The following is a 19,591-nucleotide window of genomic DNA, read 5'->3' as shown; positions in this document are numbered from 1 at the left end:
TTTTTTTTTTTTTTTTTTGGTACCGGGGATTGAACTCAGGTCTTTGCACTTGCAAGGCAGGCCACCGAACCGCTGAGCTAAATCCCTGGCCCTGACAGTGGCTTCTCATGAGTTTATTTAACAAGAATAACTGCTGATGAATACTTAGCAAGATATACTTTTATTATGTTTAAGTTTTCTTTTTTTTTGGTACTGGGGATTGAACTCAGGTCCTTGTGCTTGCAAGGCAAGCGCTGGAACCACTGAGCTAAATCCCCAGCCTGATGCTTTGCGTACTACATATCTATTTGAATGATTGGCCTCTTTCTGAATTTTTAGAGGAATATATAAAGTAAAGATTTATTGACTTTTTAAAGTCAGCATATTTTAAGTTTTAATATTGGTAAATGTATGATTCTGGGTGATATAATTTTATCACCCTGTTTTAATAATTTTAATGAGTCCATAATTGGAATCCCATTTCAATTTTACCTTCGTGGTAATGGGTATGTTTTAAAGGAGCTGTAAAAGGGAACTTGATTGATGTCCCTGACCTATACCTTCATTAATTTCCCCTTGATACAATGATAGGTCTGGCATTTATATATGTTTAGCTTTTTTTAATTATATTTTCTCACAAAAGGAAATGATGCTACATAACTGGACATTGTGTTGTTTGCAGTCTACCCTGACATCTGCACCATCAGCCTCGTAGCAGTGAGCGATGTGAGTAAACATATGGATAGAATTGCTTTCTGGGACAATGTCTATGGCTTCAACATGTCCTGCATGAAGAAAGCAGTTATTCTAGAAGCGGTTGTGGAAGTTTTAGATCCAAAGACTCTTATCTCAGACCCTTGTGGTATAAAGGTAAATGTTTTACCAATTTTTAAAAAAGTAAGAGCATTGCCATTTTTCTTAGTTCATTATTTGATGTGAGTGTAGTTGCTCCTCTCTGTCTATGGGGGTTGGTCTGTCTATGGGGGAGCCTGTGGATACCAAAATCCAGAGATGTTCAGATTCTTCTCTCATTACTCATAGTTACTGCAGTGTCAGTGCTGTTAAAATAGTTAACATACTGTATTGTTTAGGGAATAATAGAAAAAGTAAAGCCTGTACATATTCCATACAATGCAACTTTTTTAAAATACAAATTTTGAATTTAAGGTTGGTCTGGTCTCAGGATGTAGGACTGCAGAAACAGGACTGACTCTATATTTATTTTATATGTGGACTTTGAAAACAGTGCCCTTCCAACTTTAATCAATGTGAAATAACTCAAGGTGATTTTACCACTTGATTCTTGTCTATTTGGATTCTCATCTATGTTTTTAAACTTGTTTTACTCAATTTTATAATCCTTCAAATCCAGCTCTGAACTGGTTGAATCCTTTGTCTTTACTTGGGCTAAATGAAACAAAAGTCCTGCAATATTGTCACCTCTGCTTCACTAGTACTTGGCTTTATATATCGTCCCTCAGCAAATTAATTCATTTATATTATATTTCATTAAGAATTTCATAATCAAATTTCTTCTAGCCCTTTAAGATTAAACAATTATAACAAATTTCCCCCTGAAATTTAACGTTTATTGTTCTGGCATTTCTTAATTCCTTTTATGTTTCATTATTTTCTTTTTACCATGTTAAACTGGTTTTATCTTGAATTTTTGTTCATTCTACATGGGTTCGCTAATAACTTTACAGTGAACAGTTGTTTTACTTTTCTTACAATTAGATTTAGGATATGGTCTCCTCTTTTTAGTCATACTGTTAATTTCATAGCATTAATAATTGTCCCTTACACAAAGTAGTAAATGTTTATTAAATTTATTAAATGAATAAGTATTAAAATTAACCACTTAACAGTTTACCCTGAGCATCACTCAGGCAGAGCATTTGCTCCGTACACCCTATCCTGAGCATCACTTGGGCAGGTGTCACTTCAGCCAGTTGATTCTTATATTGAATAAATCTGACAAAGTTGTTGTCTCTATATTTCCTGTTATCTTATAAAAATTAACAAAATGTTTATAATTTTTGGTCATCCTGTATTTCAGTAATTGGACTGGTAAGTGGTTAGCATAGAACAGTAAGAAAGAAATTTCTTGAAAGAGCAAGCTGATTGAAAGTACACTCAGTTTTTAAGAAACAAAACAGGTTGATAACACAGGACTGTTCCACGCTGGGGCCCATGGACGGAAGGAAGGGCTTTTCTTTGGGCTCTTTGGCTCAGGGTGATTGTGTACAGTTGTAACCAACTCGGCTTGAGGTGGAGCAGAAAGAGAAGAGTTGGGAAGTTAGTGCTAATTTCTCTCTAGCGATCTCTAAATTCCAAAACTATTATGAGTAAATAGTTGGAATAGAAAATTTACAACTGAAAAGCAAAGAAAGGTATTTTAGCAAGTAGACACACCTTTACAAAAAATCACTTAAGTAAATATCATTTGTTCTATGTTCCCTGGGCTTCCTGCAGATGAAGGAAACCAACATGTAACTTTACATTTTTTCTCAAATGGTTTTCCATAGAATAATGCCTCTGGTGTGCACTCTGTGACTTGCATTCATGGAGTTGCGTGCGGTGTACTCAAGGCTCTCAGCAGCCTTTGGATCCCCCTCTGGTCAGGCCACATCACTGAAAGGGAATTTCTTCCCTATCCAAAGTGAAGAATTTGAACCAGGGGAGAATCTCAAAATAAAGACATTCGGTGATTTTTTTTTTCCTTTTGTAATTCTGGGGATTGAACACAGGGCCTTTGCATTGAGCTACATCCCTAGCCCTAGCTGTTGTTGTTGTTGTTGTTGTTTTGTTTTGTTTTGTTTTGTTTTTCCTGGTACTAGGGATCAAACTCAGGACCTTGCACTTGTGAGGCAGACATGGTGCCACTGAGCTAAATCCCCAGTCCCCCAGCCCTAGTTTTGCTGTTTGTTTGAACTGTGTTTTTTTTTTTTTCCTAAGATCTAGTAAACATACCTTTAAATGCATCAGAAATGAATTTTATAGCATTTTTTCTCTCATTGGTATGTGTTTCACCTTGCCATTTCCTCTGAAAGTGTTTATTGTTAGTTTATAGCAGAGGTCACAGGGATACCACAGGTGGCAGGCAAAATATTTTTAGGTAAACTCAGAAAAACATTTCTATTTGAAAGTATTTATTTAGTGTGTCTTAGGAAAACTAGCAGATCAGAGCCATGACTTAATATACATTATTGCTTACAAGAAGTCTTAAGTAAAAGATACTAATGTAATGTAAAGAAAAATTAAATGGTAATGCTCCAATATTCCTTAAATCTGGAAGTAATCCCCAATATGGTTTGTAAATGATGAAATTCTATAAAACACTGGTTTATAGTAATCCTTCTGTGCATAAAGTATTATTTTTCTTTTTAAAAAATATTTTGCTAATTTCTTCCTTTCTCTCCTTTTTAATGCGTAGCATATAGATTGCCATACAACATCTATCTCAGATTTGGAGTTTTCTTCAGATTTTTCCCTGAAAATCACAAAGACATCCACGTGCACAGTAAGCTATTCATCTTCCCTTCACAAATTTCACTAGCTGTGCTGGTGATTGACAAGCTAATGAATTAATTACCAGGCTTGTGATAAATGAATACAGCCATTGCCTTTGACAGCCTATTTTTGCCTTTGCTTTCCATTAAATAGATCTATTTTAAGAGATGAGTAGACTTTTAAAAAGTTACTTTTTAGTTGAGAATGTATGAAGAAAAACATGGTTAACATAATTTTTCTTCTTTTTTTTATTATTTCCTATCTTACAATTAACAGCATTCTAGTTTATCTTCAAAGACAAAAGTTCATATCCTACTTCTTCCAATAATTCTTAACACTTAATTTATATATATATTTGATAGAGTATATTATATTCATGTATGAAAAATAATTACTGATTTATCTTTCTTTAAGGAAAGAGCCTGATGTGATAGAAAAGGTATGATCTTTGAAGACAAGTTAGATCTAGCTTCACATTTGGTTCTGCCATTTATTTGTTTCTTTGTTCAAGTTACCTGAGTTCTGTAATGTGTAACTCAGGCTATTTAACTGCTTTAAGAAAAATGGCAATGATTCTATGAAATGATTAGTTACATAGGTTAATGACATATTTGAAGTACCTGCAATGAAGCCAGAATTGCTGTATTTTGATAACCTTTTTTTTTTACCTCCATTAAGTAATTTGTAAATGTTTAGTAATTTTAAGATAATCTTTTATCACCAGACCCAGAATGTTAATAAAATGTGGGCTTTGCTTAGAGGGAATATACCTAGGTAGTAATTATGTGAATATTTATATAGTTTTTTGATTGTGGGTTTTTACATTATGATCCAGCCTTAAAAGTTGGAACTTGAATTGAAAATTATACTGTTAAAAAGTATACATAAAAATGATTAATTGTGTTAATGTTGATTCTCTAACCTGATGATTTTAAATATTTTGTTCAGGCTGACATGTAAGATTTTATGGTTTCTTTAAAATTGTTTCAGTTGATTTTGATCCATTAATTATTACTGTATATCCATGTGATGTCAACACAAGGTGCTTTGAGAATTTGAGTGATTTTCTTCTAATTGAAGTTGGTTTTATTTTTTTATTTTTATTTGTTTTTGTTTGGTTTGGTTTGATTTGGTTTGGTTTTTTGAGACGGTTTCACTATGTAGTTGAGACTAACATGGAATTCACAAATGTAGCCCAGGCTGGTTTTGAACTCACATCAGTCCTCCTGCCTCAGCCTCCTGAGTGCTGGGATTGTAGGCATGTGCCACCATGCCTGGCTTGGTTTTATAATTTTTAAAACTTAATATATTTGCTGCTGAAGCAAGCACTATAATTTTTAAAACTTAAATTATTTTGAGTCCAGATTTGTGACTTTGGGGTATCATGATATTCATTTAGCTAATTAATGAAAAGCAAAGTTTTATTTTCTCCATTCATTTCAGCTTTAAGTCCTAAACTTTCTCTACATTTGGCTATTGTTACCTTTGAAAGTTAAAAAGAAAATCTTCATGAAAATGATCAATCTATAAGGGAATTCTTCGAAATTATTTATACTATCACCAGTATTATTAAATAATATTTTAAATCTGTTTTCATTGACCTTTTCTCATAAAGTAGCACTGGTATAACACTCCAGTGAAGATTATTAAAAACCATGATTTTGTTTTAGTTTTACATATTTTTTTTAACTTTAGGAAAGTACTGACTTTCATTGAAATGCTCCATTGTGTTTGATTTGTTGTTAGTTTCAGACATCAGAATCTAGGTTAGCTTATTTAAATCGAGAAGGATTTATTCAAGGGAATAAGATAATTCTCAGACAGTTTGGGAGGTCTAAAGGAACAGACTGTGTTTTGAACTTCTAGAAACAACTCCTAGAACCTTCCTGCCGCAGAGCTGCCTCTTCCGTGGAAAGCATGGTGGTTCTGTCACCAGGGGCCCAGGTGTCTCTGATGTCCTGGCCCTCTCCTAAGTGTCACAACCACTGCTTCCTCCAGATTGACAAACCCCCGCGTGCCATCCTGTCCCCCACCCTTTGCTCCCCTCATCATGCCTGACTCCTGTGACTTGGCACATCTGCTTGGCTGAGTGTGAGTCGTGTGGCACCCTACCTATTGGTAAATTTTGGGAAGTGGTTTTAGCAGGCTAGTTTTATGCTACAGAAAGTTTCATATCACATATGTAGCATCATCATTCTCTACTTTCTGTTATTTGGGGTATAGTGCAAGAAGATTAGTGTTAAAAGAAACTTCTTAAATAAAGCTTAGTTTTATTGTGAAGTCTATTTAAGTCAGAGGTTGTAACCAAAATTTTGGTACTGAAAATAGTGCATAAGTAGGGACTTTAATTTATCCTCATACATTTGAAGAGTTCCATAATAAAAATTAGAAATAAACTATTATACTACCTTATATTTATAAAGTGCCTTTATATTTGCATTTTTATTTTCATCATGGCTAAATAGTTTTTATTGGAGGTTGTGGGGTTTGAGCCACATTAAAGTAGGTAGGAATGGAGTTTGTATCTGGTCACCGCTGACACTAACAGTTCTACAACTAGCCTCAAAAGGAATGCAGTTACAGATTCTATGGTTATTGAGTGCATGCCAAGTTCTAAGGACAGATTTTAGTATGTAGTGTTGAATGTTAACTCTTCTGTGATGATTCTGTCACACAGTTGATCAAATTGTCTTCTGGTGATGATATATAGCAGTCGTTGGACACTGGAGTGCTGGGTAAGGTGCTAGTCACCTTAAAAGCATTCTCTCAGTTCTCATAACCATTTGAAATGAGTGCTAATACTCCCATTTTACTAGGAAAGGATAAAATCAGTATAATATTGTACTTGTAAAGTAAAATGTCTTCTCTTTATCCAAAAAATAAGAAACCGCATTGGTGGGATTATGCAAACTATTTAAAGAACCTAGAGAAACCTTATAAATTTTACATGTATTTTAGATGTGTAAAAACTTGTTACATATGAATCTAAAACATGCTACACAGATACTGAAAACATTTTAGTATGAATAAAAATAAAAATATAGAAATAAACACAGGATACATTTGATAATTTTCAGCCAGATGTGTAGCGGTTGTTTGGAGGACTGGGAAAGAGGCTGTGCATAATCAAAATGCACTCTTCCTCGGAGACAGGACTAGCAGATTTATTGAAAGAGCAAAGCCATATACTTCACCCTCTGGGCAGCATACGTAAAGATCTATGAATTTTTTTCTTCCATCTCTCAGTAAGCTTAGCATTGTTTGAGATCTCCATTTCTTTTAAACTTCCTTTCCTTCCCAGCATATTTACTCTTGACATGACATGAGTCAAGCTTGAAGCTTTTTGCTTTTAATGCTTTGTGAGTCTCACCCATGTCTGTTCCACCTCTGCAATGCTCCTCAGGGCGGTACCAACATCGTACACTCTCTTCACCAGCCTCCTGGAGCTATTATACACACAAGGTCTTAGGGCTGCTTTTGAATAGATAGACCTGCCACCCTGCATGTGAGGGACTAATCCATAACACAAGAATGAGAAGGGATGAATGCCTGATTGAAATCTGTTTCCCTGTTACATAGTCAGAAAAATTAGTTAAGATGCTGAAAAATGAAAAGCAAACATGGTAAAGGGATGGAGAAGTAACTTGGGAAAGTAAGAAGAAATTTGTCTTTTCTTAGCTAGCAGTACAAATTCAAATATTTATTTCTTCACTTAAAGTACAAACCTTCAGATATACTGAGTGCTGCTTTTCTTCTTGTGCCTAAAATGTGAAGCATAGATACACATTAAAATAGGCAATGTTTAAGGAGGTAAGCCCATTTTAAATATATGCATAATCATGTATTTCTTAATGAGATTGTCCATTTGTCACCTAATTTAAAAATTGCCCCTTCGGATTTAATTTTAGTAGCATGTGTGCTGTAGACTGATAATATTTTTAGATTACTTCTCAAGTTGTTCGAACCTTCCATGGAAAAAACAACTTTTTTTGTATTCTCCCCCTTCACTTACACCACAGGAGAAATTTGCTAGCATTGTCTTGTGAGTTCTAATTTATTTTTCATGTCATTTGTGAATGTGCTCTTACTTTGTGTGCCAGCAACATTTATATTGGTATTTATCTATGAGCTCTGCACAGGTTTAGAAAAGCATCTTCTATTGTTATCTTACATATATGTTAAATTAATAATGTTTTGATAAAACAAATTATTTTGAAAATAAAAGTACTTACAATGATTTTATCAGATAAGATGTCCACAGAAATATATATTAGATGAAAGTATTTTTATTTGATATTTTTAAATTGTTTTGTCTTAATTTTAGCATTTTTTTAATTCTGTTTTTTATTACTATACACTGAAATGACTTTAAACAATTTACAGTTTATATAAACTTCCTTAACATATTTTTATATGTTATTTGACGAGACTGTTACTTTTCCCAGGCATTTTTTTCTTTACTGAAGTTGTTCAAGAAGAACTTGTAGATTAAGTAAGAAAACAAAGCTTCTTATATATTTTTACTTAACTGCTTTAAATAAGAGCCTTTATTTTGGATTTTATAAAACTTATTTGAGCATTGATCTACAAGAGATATTTGTTATATTTTACTCATAACTTTTTAAATCTTTGTTAATAAATATATATATAACAAATAGTTTATTAAGCAAATATTAAATGCTCTGTGCTAAGTACTTGTGTATAAGATGGGCATAAAAATAGACAAATTCTCTGCCCTGAAAAGATGCTTATGTGAGAGGAGGCAGGTGCAGAGAACATTTCACTATGAATAAAAGAATTTAAGTACTGAGATATACACAGAGTGCTGTAAGGGTTGGGGTACAGGAAAGGATTTTCCGGAGGAAAAATGTCAGATAATCATTTTTCTCAGCTTTCTGTTAGCCAGTAAATATTTTCATTTTTATTATCCCCTTTTTTTTTCTTTTTAGAATTCCTATTTTCATTTCCCTTTAACCAATTTGGTCACCTAGATGCCTTAGCACATTTATAATCTTTTTTATGGTATATTTGCTCATTACCTGAGCCATCTGTAATTCTGTTTTGATTCTTGGTCACATTTTCCAGTTTATTCTTGTATGTCATAATTTTACATTTTTGTGCTGGACCTTGTAGTCAGTCTAAACCTTCCCCCAGAGCAGAATCTAGTAGCTAGGCTAAGGGACTCCCCCTTTGATGGTCCCGGGTGGAGCTGGGTGGGGCTTGGTGCTCTTTCAGTCATTTCCCACATCTCACATACAGAATCTGCCCTCTCTTGCCCACTTTCTGGGAAAACCATTACATGGAAGCCCAGTAAAGAAGACCATCAACTTCTTTTCTAAATTTTATTAGTACATGTTCGCAGTGTATAGTGTTTACATACACCTGAAGGAGTAGATGCATGTATTGAACACATCTCAATTCTTTTGAATCCCCTCCTGTCCCTCTGCAGCTACCTGGAGTCTCTAGACCTATGACATAAGATGATTACGTTCATTGTGCTACATAACACAACACATCCCAGTTCTTTCCACATCCCTTTCCCAACCTTCCATCTCTTGCTCTCCTTCCATTAGGAAAGGTTCTTCCTGTTTTCCACCATCTGTCTTTTATAGTTTGGATTTCTCATGAGAGAGAAACCATATAATACTTAGTCTCTGTGTCTGATTTAATTCACTAACCATTATATTTTCAAGTTGCATTAATTTTCCTACAAATAACTCAAAATTTATCCCTCTTTATAGCCAAATAGTATTCCATTATGTATAGATGCCACATTCTCTTCATTCATTCAAAGACCACTACCTTCCTAGTCTTAATCATATCTCAGAGGCAGGAGTTCAAAATTGGAGTTTTTTGCCAAGGGGAGAGGGAAGTTTTCAGGTTCTCAGGTTGGGTTGGACCTGGCTTTGTGGACCTGTTGGTCGAGGATGGGTGAGCACAGTGAGGTGCGTTTCCAAGTATGTCCTGAAGAGTGGAGTCTTGCTGAGCCACCTGTTCTTGAGACGGTTTTCTCCTAAAGGTTGGTTGTTAGGTACATAGGTTTTCTTGAGATACTTGACACAAATGGCATCTTTCTGTGGGAGAGTTTCTGGGATGCAGCAGATTGAGCAGTCAGGTCCTGTTGATGACAACATGGAACTGTGTGGTTACAGCCTGCTAGAAGCCTCCTCTCATCCTGCTTTACTGCCCAGTCACAGCTTTGTCCTGTCCTGGGCAGTAAGTATTGTGAGGGAGAGGCGGTCAGCAGAGAGGACTTCCACTGCTTCAGGCGCTTCTCCAGACTCCAGAGCGTGGAGATACTGCATCCTGGCTGTAAAGAGTTGGCTCTGTTCTCCTCGTCCACACCGAATTCCTATTCCTGGGCATTTGTCCTCGGTTTCTCCTCAGCAAGGAAAGGTTCTTCCCCTGCAGAAAGAGCTTATTTAGACTTCTTGGCATTCACACTTCTCCCATGTTTTTAATGAGACTCGTTGTATCTCTAGTTTTTTCTTCTTGTTACATCAGACTAAAGGTCTCTTATAGTTCTCTACATCTTAATTAGAAATAAATCTGAAAGAATTGTGTTTTTGTTGGCTCTAAGCCCACAATTGTAAGCTTTCCTTTTGAGAAATGACACACTCGAGAAATAGTTGAAAAGTATTGAGAAGCACCAATGTTTAGTTTTGGATAGAGTCGAAATCGCTATGAGTTAGTTTTTTTTTTAAAGCTATAATTGCTATGAAAAGAAACTTTAAAATATTTACAATCAAACCTCAGTGGTTCCTTTAGTCACAGTACTTTTTGTTTTCATTTTACTTTTTCAGTGAAGCTTTAAATTTTTCTAATGGTTAAAGCACTTCAAAACTAGCTCATTTCCTTGAAGTTGTGTTCTTTAAATGTTGTTCAAGGCTTTTGAAAAATCTCTGACAGTACAAACCTATTAATTCCAAACCCATTCCTGGGTATTAAATCAGCACTTACTGCTTTTTGGTGTAAAGTGACCTAATTTTGACCTTGCAAAGCTGATGAGCTAAAGAAACTAATTATTAAAACACATCTGTGCTGCTTACAAATAGTAAAATGTGCCTTGAACTTGCATCATAGATTTTAGTGGGACATCTGGTTTATATTTATAAAAGGCTTCATTAAGTAAATTTTATGTCTTGGAGAGAGCATTTCTTATTATGTTATTCTACATCTAGAATTGGTTTTAGAGTTCTTATATTAATGACCATATGATCTAGAGCATGGTCCTCGTTTCTGCTTTTCTCTGAAGCCTGATCCTTTGTAGTTGGGCTGAAAACACTTCAGTCTTTCCATTCATTCTCAGGAAATGTTTTCTGAGTACTGTTACGTGCCAAGAGCAGTGAGGTGCTGGGAGTATAGTCACAAGCTAGAAAGCTTCTCTACTCATTCACCCTGTGGGAATTTGGGACTTCGGTTGTGTGTGATGAGGGCATTGTAGTTTTCTGTGACCATGTCCATCTTTCCTAGAGAGGCATACTGAAATATGGAGGGAAGAAATGACATGATGCGAGACATTTGCTTCCAAGTAGTTCGTCAGAAAAAGAACAGAGGGAGAATAGATGGAGTAAATATGCCACATGCTGACTACCATTCAGTATAGGTGATAAAAACTCAGAGATTCTGGGCCAGGGATTTGGCTCAGTGGTTCCGCCAACTTCGTAAGCGCAAGGGCCTGAGTTTGAATTCCGGTACCAAAAAAAAAAAAAAAATCTCAAAAGATTCCATAATTATCTGTAGGCTTAAAGTTTTTCAGTTTTTTGAGAATCTCATTATGATAGTATCATAAGAAATACATAAGGATGATGAATGAAGCACAGGTATCACAGCAAGATAGAGTAGCTTCTATATAGCCCATCAGCCCACCACAGCTAACAGAGCTGAATACATGCTTACCCCGTGGCTTAGCTATTTCACTCAGTAGGAGACCAGTACACAACAGAAATCATTCATATCTTCATGTGTAAGAATGTGCCTTGGGCTGGGGATTTAGCTCAGCGGTTCGGTGGCCTGCCTTGCAAGCGCAAGGACCCGAGTTCAATCCCTGGTACCAAAAAAAAAAGTGCTTTGCAGCCTTCTTTTTAATAGCTTCACACTGCAAATAATCCAGTCATCAGCAGAATTTAGTATGAGTAAATGTGCATATTTATGAATTAGAATAAAACAAAGATAAGTTTGACTGCATGCTGCAGCATGAGTTTATTTCATGAATATGATGTTTATGAAAAAAGAAGGGGGAAGCCAGATGCCGGAGTCTCAATATTTAAATTTTTAAAATGAGCTAAATTAATATATGACAGTTGACCTTAGAATAGTGGTTGCCATTTGTAGGGGAGAATATGATTGAAAGGGAGGGACTATGATAGAAGTTCTGGGGTTTTTTGAGTGGTTGTTATCTTGATCTGGACTGGTTATGCAAACATGTTTGTTTTGAAACAGTACATTGAGCTGTATGCCAACTATTTGCTCACTTCTTTGGGTTTTTTATTTTTGTTTTTAGTTTTATAACCCTGGGAATTAAAATCAGAATAGGCAAACACTGTAACCATGATACACATCCCCAATCATCTGTGAATCTTATACTTGCATGCTTTAACAAAGTGTTCATTTAAACAGACAGTGATTTCTACATTGGCTAAATCTTTTTTTTCTTTTGCATGTATGTAATATTTTGGTTAAAACCTTCACCAGAAACTGTTCATCTACTGGACAGTAACTTGATGGATAGAACTGAACATAGCTTAGCTTGTGAAAGTTTTCCTCTAAGAGCTAGGAACAAAATACAGGTGTATACTGCTTCTCTTAGTCAGTGTAGAGTAGAAGTTTTAGCCAGGAACATTAGCCAAGAAAAAGAAGTGAAAAGCGTACAGACAGGGAGATGTCTAATTGTCTTTATTTGCAAATGGTAAGATTCTGGGCATAGAAAAACCTAAAGATTCCACTAAAAGACAGTGAGAACTAATAAATGAATGCGGTAAATTAGCAGGATACAAAATTGGCATACAAATATCAGTAGCTTTTCTATACACCAAAAACAAATACACTGAGTAAGAAATCATGAAAGCAGTCCTATTCACAATAACTTTAAAAAATAAGTAAATAAAATACCTAGGGATAAACTTAACCAAGGGGGTGAAGAGCTCTACAGTGAAGATTATAAAACACTGATGCAAGAAATTCAAGACACAGCAAAGGAAGAAAAAAAATTTCCCACGTTCATGGCTTGGAAGAATTGACACGTTAAAATGTCCATACTATAGATCCAATGCAGTCCCCGTAAAAAAGCAGACACTCTTCAGAGAAATTGGAAAAGTAACCCTAAAAGTCCAGCGGAAGCACAAAAGATCCCAAATAAATAAAGCAGTCTGGAGTGAAAAGAGCAGGCTGTCACAATGCCTGATTTTAAGTCATATAGCAACAAAACATGATACTGACATGAAAACACACAGAGACTTCCCAGAAATAAACCCATGCATCTGTCTCCGGTTGATTGTTGAAAAAAACCACAAAACACATAATTGGAGAAAGGACAGCCTGTTCAACAAATGGTTCTAGAAAAATGGAATATCCATATGCAGACAGTTGAAATTTTTTCTCTCTCTCTCTCTCTCTTTCTTTCTTTCTCATCCTGTACAAAAATAAACTCAAAATCTAATACCTGATCTAATACGTGATAAGACCTGAGACTCTGATGCTGTGAAAAGAAACATCTAAATTTAGAAGAAACACCTAAAGACATTGGTGCAGGCAGTAATTTTCTTGGTACCCAAAACCACAAGAAACAAAAATAAAATTAACAAACGGAATTACATCAGACTAAAATGCTTATGCACAGCAAAAAAAGCAATCAACAATGAGGAAACCACGTACAGAAAAGAGAAAATATTTGTCAGTGATTCATCTGACCAAGGCTAATATCCAAAATAAAGAACTCAAGTTAACAACTAAAAAATACATAAACACTTCTCAAAAGAATGAAAACATCTTCTATATAATTAGCCATCACAGAAAGATAGATCAAAACTACAGTGAGATACTGTTTTGCCCCAGTTAGAATAGCTGCTATTTAAAAAACAAAGTAATATGCAAACAAGGATGTGGAGAAAAAATAATTCTTACATACTATTAAATTAGTATGGTCATTATGGAGAACAGTATGGAGAGTTCTTCAAAAAAGACTAAGTACTTAAAATATAGCCAGCCCACTTCTAGGTATATATCCTGAGAAAATAGCATACCAGAGAGATGCCTGCCTGTTACTGCAGCACTCTTCACATTACCTAGGATGATACAGAATCATCCTAGGTGCCCATCGGCAGATGAATAAAGAAAGAAAATGTGGCAGATATGCACAGTGCGTTCTGAGTGTATGCATGCAGGTATCACACTGAACCCCATTTATATGTGTAATTAACATGCTCACAGGTGAAAAAGGCCTATTACAGACAGAACATGACCATGGTGTTCAAAGAGGTGAAGATCTTTTCAGATCATCTGTTACCTTGAGCTATTTGGTGTTTCTTTCAAACACTGGGAAGTGATTGTGATTTCTTTCTTTTCTTTTCTTTTCTTTTTTTTTCTGATGTAATCAGAGGGACATTTAAAAAAATAATGGCTATGGTATGGAGAACAAAAAGGGGACCAGCATGAATGAGTAGTAACCTAATGGGTAGGCTGCTTAGTGGCTCAGATAAGTCTTGCTGGATGTGGTGGCACATGCCTAATAACCCCAGCTACGTTTGAGGCTGAGGCAGGAAGATTGTGAGTTCAGGGCCAGCCTGGGCAACTTGATGAAACCCTAACTTGTATTTTAAAAGATTGAGAATATAGATCAGTGGTACAGCGTGTGCCTGGTCTGTATGATGGACTGAGTTCAATCCCCAGTGCTGGGGGGAACAAATTAAGCAAAAAAGAAATGGAGTCACTTCCAGAAAGATACTTTTGCTGTACATACCTAGAAATATCTAGGAGCTAAACTTGACAGGACTTGGGGGTGAGTTAGATAATGGGGGATGAGGCAAACAGGGCTCCAGGGTCTCTTGCTTGTGTAATTTGAAGAATTGCTAGCTTTTAAGATAAAGCTGGAAGAAGAACAAGTTCAGAGGTGAAGATCATGTTGAATTTGAAAATCCATTTATGCAAGTACTGATAGTAGGCATAATAATGCTGTGTCTTGTCAGATCAGACTGGTGACATCTGTTAGTAAAATTAGAAAACATTTTGTGGAGGGATGTTTTAAAAATATCCTACAAAATATGTTAACAGTTTATTTCAGATAAATTGCTTTTGCAGGAGGATGTGATTTTTAACCTGTGCTATCCCCCACTCCCAGCCCCACCCCCGAGAACTGGGGATTGAATTCAGCACCTTGCACCTCTGATGCAGGTGCCACACCACTGAGCTAAATCCCCGGTCCTAACCTGTGCTATTTCTTGAGGTTGTCAAGCAAACCCCATAAAGTATACAAGTTAACTGTAAACATCCAGGTTTTTTAAAAAAGTCTGAGAGACACAGCAGTCTGAGTAGTATGGATGGTTCTGCCTTCCATCTGATTTCGTAAACATGTGCACCAGAATGAGCACGACTGCCATTTCTTAGTTGTTAGCCGCTTACATGTATTTCTCGAACTTGAGCAATCTAGATAAACTGCATGTGATCCCGGTCTTTGAAAATACATATTTTCCCTACAGCATGGCACTCTACAGAAAACCATCTGCTCTGGAGCCTGGCCAAAGAAATGGTAATTTGTGCGACTGCTTGAGAAAATGGTTGTTTATTGAACTTACTGAGGAGTGGATTGCATGTTAGTCTCCAGTGCAGTAACTTACAGAGTGATTTTCCAGAGTAATTGTGATTGAAAATTTTCCCATAAGTGACTTAGCCTCTGCATGATATGAGAACTATAACAGGAGCCTTCTCTTATTTTAGATATCAAAGGGCTTCTCTTTAGTTCCAATATTTTTTTTATTAACATCCAGGTGCACACTCAGTGTTACCGAATGTTTATTTCCACTTGATCTTCTCTTATCCTTTTTCAACCCTAGAGAATCTAAAACTTTCTGAACAGGACCCAAGAAATTAGTCAATAGAGATTTCTGTGCCTGGATCCTGTTTTAAAAGTCATGCTATAAACAATGCTTCTGAATCTGTGTTTTTAAAAATTTCATTAACACTAATTTGAAAGCATATGATTTTAATTCTAAAGGATTTGAACATCAAATTCTTCTAAAGCAACTTGAGTGTAATCTTGATATCCTTAAGCTTACAGTTTACTCATTTAATTCTAGGTAGGTATAGAGTCATGATTAAAATCAGAAATGTTCCAAATGAGTTATAAAAGAAGCAGTCACTCAGAACTAAAATGTCTAATTCAAGCACAGTAATGTATATAATAATGGGTTTTTTTATCATATAATCAATAATAATGGTCTCTTGATTACAGATGTCAGGGAAACTCTCCCTAGACTGATCACAGAGGCTACCAATTAGCATTATCAAATTGTGATGATAACTGAGTTTGACCAGGTATTTTCTTCTTTGGTTCAGGCAGTTATCCCTGGAGTAATGACCTATAAAGAAGTAATCTTCCCTGTTCAGATTTACTGTGTTCTGACAGAAACTGTCATGAATATTGACGTTCATGTCTTCTCAAAACCCTCAAGTACCTGGCGTTTCCAGACATCTGATGTGCATGTCATGCATTGACAAGATCAGTCCTCATGGAAAGATGAGTGAAGAATTGGAAAAATGGAGTTTTGTTTTGTATACCAGATAGGAGTGTACTTTATGCTATTTGCTAAAAATGAGGAGTCAGTCCGTCTTTCACTTTTCAAGAAGAGTGAACGAGCCCCAGGTGGGTGTGCGTGCCTGTCATCCCAGCCACTCGGGAGGACGGGCAACTTACCAAGACCCTGTCTCAAAATAAAAAATAAATAAAAATGGCTGGAGACCAATCCATCTCTGAGTTCAATCCTCAGCTCTGGAAAAAAAAAAGTGAAAAGAATTAAGTCTTGAAATGTAAGGCAATTTTCTAAAATCATTTCTCTTTAAAATAAAGTCAGAAAAATGTACCACGGGAACCTGGCACTGAGATTAAAAGTTTCAGCTTTTGACCCAGTTTACCAATATGACATTAGACAAAGTTTAACTTATTTGATCTTTGTTTTTTTCCATCTTAGAAATTGTAATAACATCAGTAACTACCTCCTAGTATTTGAATACTAAATGAGATTATTTGTTCAAACATTTACTACTAGGTCCACCATTTAGAAAATACTCAATAAACAATCCAGCTAATATTTTCTCTCACTTCCCTGTCATTTTGTGACAGTGTCCCACACAGACTCTTGCACATAGCATCAGTATACATTATGCTGCTTGAGTGAAAAGTTGTCTTGAAAAGTACTTGTTGATTATGCTTGCAGCTCACTGCTTCTCTAGATTTCTGTCTCCTCTTTCTCCTCATACATCAGCAGTTTCTCACTGCTTGTGCTCACTGTTTGCTTACATTCAATTTTTCATTGCCCTTCAGTGTTCTCTATTTCCCCTGAAGGCCTGTGTCCCATTCCTAGGTCCTCAAATGGCAGAAAACACTGTCAGTGGTAAGTAAACATTTTATTTTTAATCTTAAGAATACACTTAAATTAGTTTGAACTTAAAATCAAAGCATGCTGGGTGTAATGGCACATGCCTATAGCTCCTGTAACCCCTATATACCAGGGAGGCAGAAGGATTGCTTGCGCCTGGACTCTAAATCTGTGCCAGGCACTGTGAATACAACAAAGAATCAGGCGGGACCAATCTCTGGCGCCAAAGACCTGGCTTTAAAGGAGAAGCCATGTATACTGTAGATGGTTGGAATACAATGATCTATATTAGATCTATATTAATGACATATGCATATAAAAGATACCTTGGCATGTCACACTTTTGTTTTTCCTCGACAGTCCTTGCAAAGTTTTTCCTTAGGTAAGGCTTCTTTTATGAAGCCTTCTTAGTACTGTATTTACAATGTAGTGATTAATTGTTGATGGCTCAATGTCAGGGAATACTTTGAAGTAGTTGGCATCCAATATCAGATAACTTGTCAGAGAAAAAATCGTAGTTTCCTTTTCCCAATGAGATAATCTTGTACCATTTTATAATTTAGCATTTGATAGAACTTGATCATCTCTCAATTAACAAATTTTTATGAATTTCCTGTAATCTGTGAATAGTCTGGGCTTTTTCACACCTTTGTAGCTCTTCCCAGTTGTTTTACCTTAAAGATCAAATTCCTGGGGGTCCATAGAGATGGACACAGAAGTGCTGATTCTGCCCATAAGGGCCTGTTAGGATCTGTGGTTAAACAAAGGACTGTGAGCAGAAAGCTTTGGGTGAACGAGGAGCACTGTTACAGAGAAAGCAGAAACATTGAATGGATTCATTATGATCTACTCTGTGGGGTTGGAAAATGCTTCCCAGAGGAAGTAACACGTAAACAAAGACATAACAAATAAGAAGTTAGAGAACAGGAGTGCCACAGGCAAAAGGCCTTAAATAGGAAAACATGAAGCATTGAAGACTCTTCCTCCTATAATGGTGTAAAATGGAACAAAAATATACACTATCTACTTGATAATATTAGGAAAATAAATTAGTAAAGCCTTACCTAGCCAAGACTCGTAAAAGAAGAAAATTTAAAGCAATAAGACTGCTCTTTGGGGCTGCTTGTGTCCTGTGGGCATTTGCCAATTCAGTGGAAGAAGCTGAAGACTGTGTAGCCCTTCTGATAGCCTCGTGGGTAGGAGTACAAAAAAAGGCTGTGGATTTCTCGGTATTTTGCATTGGAAATCCTGAAAGGCTGAACCAAGAATAGGGAAAGTTGAGATCATTGAGCCCTGCCATGGAACTCAGCCCCACCCCAAGTCGTCTGAGCAGTCCATGAACTCTTGAAACCACAATCCTGGATTAAGGTGTTCTTGGTTTGTTAGTGCTCCAGTTTCCTTGGAGGAAGAAAAAAATCTTTGTAAAAAACTGTTATAGACTTCCAGTGATTTCTACAAGCAGTTTTTCAAGTATTTCAAAATAGGCAAAGGCAGCCAGTTTCATAAGGGCATAAACCAATGTGAATCGAGAACCAAGTGAAATATTAGGCATTAAAAACAGCTCCAGGTCCTGTAGGTTAGTTAGAGCAGACATGGATTTCAAAATAACTATGATAACTGAGTTCAGAGAGAAAAGGAGTTGCAGTATCAAAGAACTGGTAACATTAAAAAAAAAAATAGCACATTTGGAAAAGAACCAAACATGCTAAGACTGAACTCAGTCTGAGTTTCGTAGCAGATCTTTATACGTTAGTGTAGAGAGGAACCATGAACAGGATTGCAGGTCAGAAGAAAATATCCAGAAAGATGCCTGGGAAGATAAGAAGATGAGGCAGAAGAAAGCACAAAGGAATAAAGCAGATACGAGAAGCTAATACCTGTTCCAGCAGAAGTCAAACAGAAAGGAGGGTGAGGGTATCAGAAAATATTGAAATGATGGCTGAGAACGCTCCAAACAAAAGACAGGAAGCTGTAATTCAAGAAGCACAAAATGACCTGAGTAATACAATTTTTAAGTTCTATTCTGTAATAGGTATATACACAAGAAAGTGAAAGCATTTGTCCACAGACGTTCATTCATAATAGCTGAAAGTGAAAGCAATCCAAATGTCCACAACCTAAATGAGTAAACAAATGTGGTATATCCATACACTGGAATGTTATTCAGCTGTTAAAGTACTGATGCAGCATGCATAAAACCTTTGAAGCATCATGCAAACTGAAAGAAGCCAGGCATTAGCGTCACACTTGATATATTTCCATTTGTATGAAATAGTAAGAATAGGGAAAGCTGCCTGGTGTGGTGGCACACGCCTATAATCCAAGAACTGGGAGGCTGAGGCAGGAGAATCGCTGTGAGTTCAAGACCAGCGTGGGCTACAAAGTGAGTTCCAGGTCAGTCTCAACTACATAGACCCTGTCACAAAAAACAACAAAAACAAAAAAGAATAGGAAGGGCTGGGGATTTAGTTCAGTGATGTCATGAGTTCCATCCCCAGTACAAAAAAAAA

General features: G+C 36.1%; 1 protein-coding gene across 4 annotated transcripts in view; it reads left to right on the top strand.

The window, feature by feature from the left end:
* Prmt3 (protein arginine methyltransferase 3) overlaps positions 1-19,591 on the top strand; it is a 113,233-nt gene that overhangs the window by 65,056 nt on the left and 28,586 nt on the right. For 2 of the 4 annotated variants that reach the window (XM_010620415.3, XM_033764073.1), the window contains 2 exons: positions 662-849; positions 3,416-3,502. In XM_010620415.3, the coding sequence (XP_010618717.1) occupies positions 662-849; positions 3,416-3,502 (275 nt within the window). Of the gene's footprint in view, positions 1-661; positions 850-3,415; positions 3,503-15,185; positions 15,255-19,591 lie in introns of those variants that run through there. The other 2 variants (XM_033764072.1, XM_033764071.1) reach the window with 2 other exon arrangements.

This window comes from Fukomys damarensis, unplaced genomic scaffold, assembly GCF_012274545.1.
Source record: "Fukomys damarensis isolate Sample0158 unplaced genomic scaffold, DMR_v1.0_HiC HiC_scaffold_16, whole genome shotgun sequence".
Taxonomy (NCBI): domain Eukaryota; kingdom Metazoa; phylum Chordata; class Mammalia; order Rodentia; family Bathyergidae; genus Fukomys; species Fukomys damarensis.
The sequence above is the reverse complement of the archived record's forward strand: the minus strand, read 5'-3'. Positions and strand labels throughout refer to the sequence as shown.